Below are 2,161 nucleotides of genomic sequence, written 5' to 3' on the forward strand. Positions count from 1 at the left end.
CTATAGACTCCATCTCTACAGGGTTCATCTTCTGCAGCAGCACTTTGTCACATCAGCACTAATATCTGAGGGACCCCGTGTCATAGATTTGGTGTGATGTTTAATTCATTATGTTTTACATATTGCATGGCGTGAAGTTGTCAGACGGTTGTTTATGTAATCGGAGACAGAACTTTCCGTCTGATATGAATTTATTAAGAAGAAAAAAGCCACAGCTCCTTGTTTCTACTCCATAAGAGACCGTTGTGACTCCAAACAGGAAGTGGATCAGTTTCAGGCAGTAATCCAGATACAAAGATCCACTCAGATGAAGCGAGACGTTTCTGACCGTACATTCCAACCCTGGAGACGGACTGTTAGATAAAAGGCAGAGTTTATGCTTTTAGGATGACCTGAGACTGACAGCTGTGATCATCCGTCCTGTCTGGTACTGATGTGAAACCAGAAGCTCAACCTGAGAGAAACTCAAGCTCCAGCTGATGCAGGAGGTGCAGCGCCGCTCTGCTCACGGTGCTCCTGGAGCTTTAGCCGAGGAGGACGTAGGGAGACACCGACTGCATTTAGCTTTACTTCTTTTATATCAGGTTGACTTCAGACTCTTTATAAACCACACAGCAGACAGACGTGACTGCTTGGTTCTTGTTTTCAGCTAATCGTTCTTTTCTGCGTCCGTCTAGGTGTCGACTCTGGACGGAGTGCTGGAGGTTCGCAACGAGCACTTCTGGACCGTTGGCTTCGGATCTCTGGTATGTTTACAATCAGTCTGTGAAGCTGTCAGGTGGCAGCTGGATGCAGTTTTAGATCGTTTCAGTCGGTGAAGGACGAACCCAGAAGGGGAAGCTCTGGGTTGTCTTCAGACGTTGGTCCGATCCGGTGGTTCCTGTGTGAACCTACTGAGGACGTCTGATGATCAGGCTCATTACAAACAGCCGACTGGCTGGTTTCAGAAACATCACCTTGTCTGTGTTTTTGTAGACGAGATGCTCTTCAAGTGTTCAAAAGGTTCTTGTGATGTGACTGAAAGCCTCCAGAACCGCTGATTCATGGATGTCTCGGTGCCGTCATTCCCTGATAGAACGATTACAGTCGGTGAACAGCAGACTGGCTTCGTCCAACAGTCATGTGACAAACATTCAGAGAGTTTCAGGTGAACTGGAGGCAGAGTTCCTGAGAGGAAACCAAACCTACTGGATCAGTAAGATGAACGCAGCACGGCTCATGCATGGTGACCAGAGGCTGTTGGAGATACATCCAACACGGTGGGACGTCTGTCTGGGTGGAGATGTACTGAGCATGTAGATACCACATGCTGGTATCTACAGCATCTTGTTCACCTCCAGAAACTCTTGGAGGAATCATGCTGTCCATGTGACTCCTGCTGTTTGTCTCCATCTGTTCAAACCAGTCAGAACATTCATGATGATTTGTGTCGTTGTGACTGAGTCCTGCTGACCAGAAGACCTCATCTCTGAGTTCTCTTTGCTCCTGGTCGAGCTGCTTCCATGGAGGTGACCAATGAGCCCACAGTGAGTAGAACTGGAGCAGGAGGGTGGTGAGCTGATCGGACCCGGCTCAGTCCTGGTCCTGAGGCTGTCTGGGCCTCTGATCTCCTGGTGTCTCGGCGTTCCTCCTCCGAACACCTCGGCTCTGTTTTGTTTGTTTCTGGATGTCTCTCCCTGCCCTCCACCTCCTCCCCTCCTCCTCCGTCTCGTTCGTCCTCCTTCGTCATTCGATCTGCAGGGATTTGTTCATCCAGACGAAAAGAAGGAACAAGTCATTCATGCGGAGAGTTCCCTCCTCTCTCCTCCTCCTCTGGTTTTTGGAGGGAGCGCTGCTGCCGTCGTCTCTGTTGCTGCTCCATGTCGCCAAACAAGCCCAGCTGGCGTTCAGGGCGGCTGAGGTCTGGGAAACACTCTCTCCTCCGTCGTCTGTTTTACAGCCTCTTTAGCTGTTCAAGGCTCACACCACGACAACGGCAGCAGCAGCAGCAGCAGCTCGGTTTATTATCAGGCTCGTTATCCGGAGAAGATTTCTCACTGAGCTGCACCGCTGTTGGTTCGTTTCTCGCTTTTAAACGTCACGTTTTGTCAGAGATGCAAAGTTTAAAGCAGCTTTCAAGATCGGTTTTCACACTTGCTCTGTTTGTTTAGGCCTCTGATCT

At 49.7% G+C, this 2,161-nt stretch overlaps 1 protein-coding gene across 1 annotated transcript in view; it reads left to right on the forward strand.

The window, feature by feature from the left end:
• The window catches only part of slc30a6 (solute carrier family 30 member 6), a 77,555-nt gene that overhangs the window by 70,007 nt on the left and 5,387 nt on the right, over window positions 1-2,161 (forward strand). Inside the window, 1 exon segment of the mRNA XM_008293843.1 lies at window positions 678-746. Coding sequence (XP_008292065.1) covers window positions 678-746 — 69 coding nt within the window.

Source organism: Stegastes partitus, unplaced genomic scaffold (assembly GCF_000690725.1).
Source record: "Stegastes partitus isolate 25-593 unplaced genomic scaffold, Stegastes_partitus-1.0.2 Scaffold915, whole genome shotgun sequence".
In the NCBI taxonomy this organism is placed as follows: domain Eukaryota; kingdom Metazoa; phylum Chordata; class Actinopteri; family Pomacentridae; genus Stegastes; species Stegastes partitus.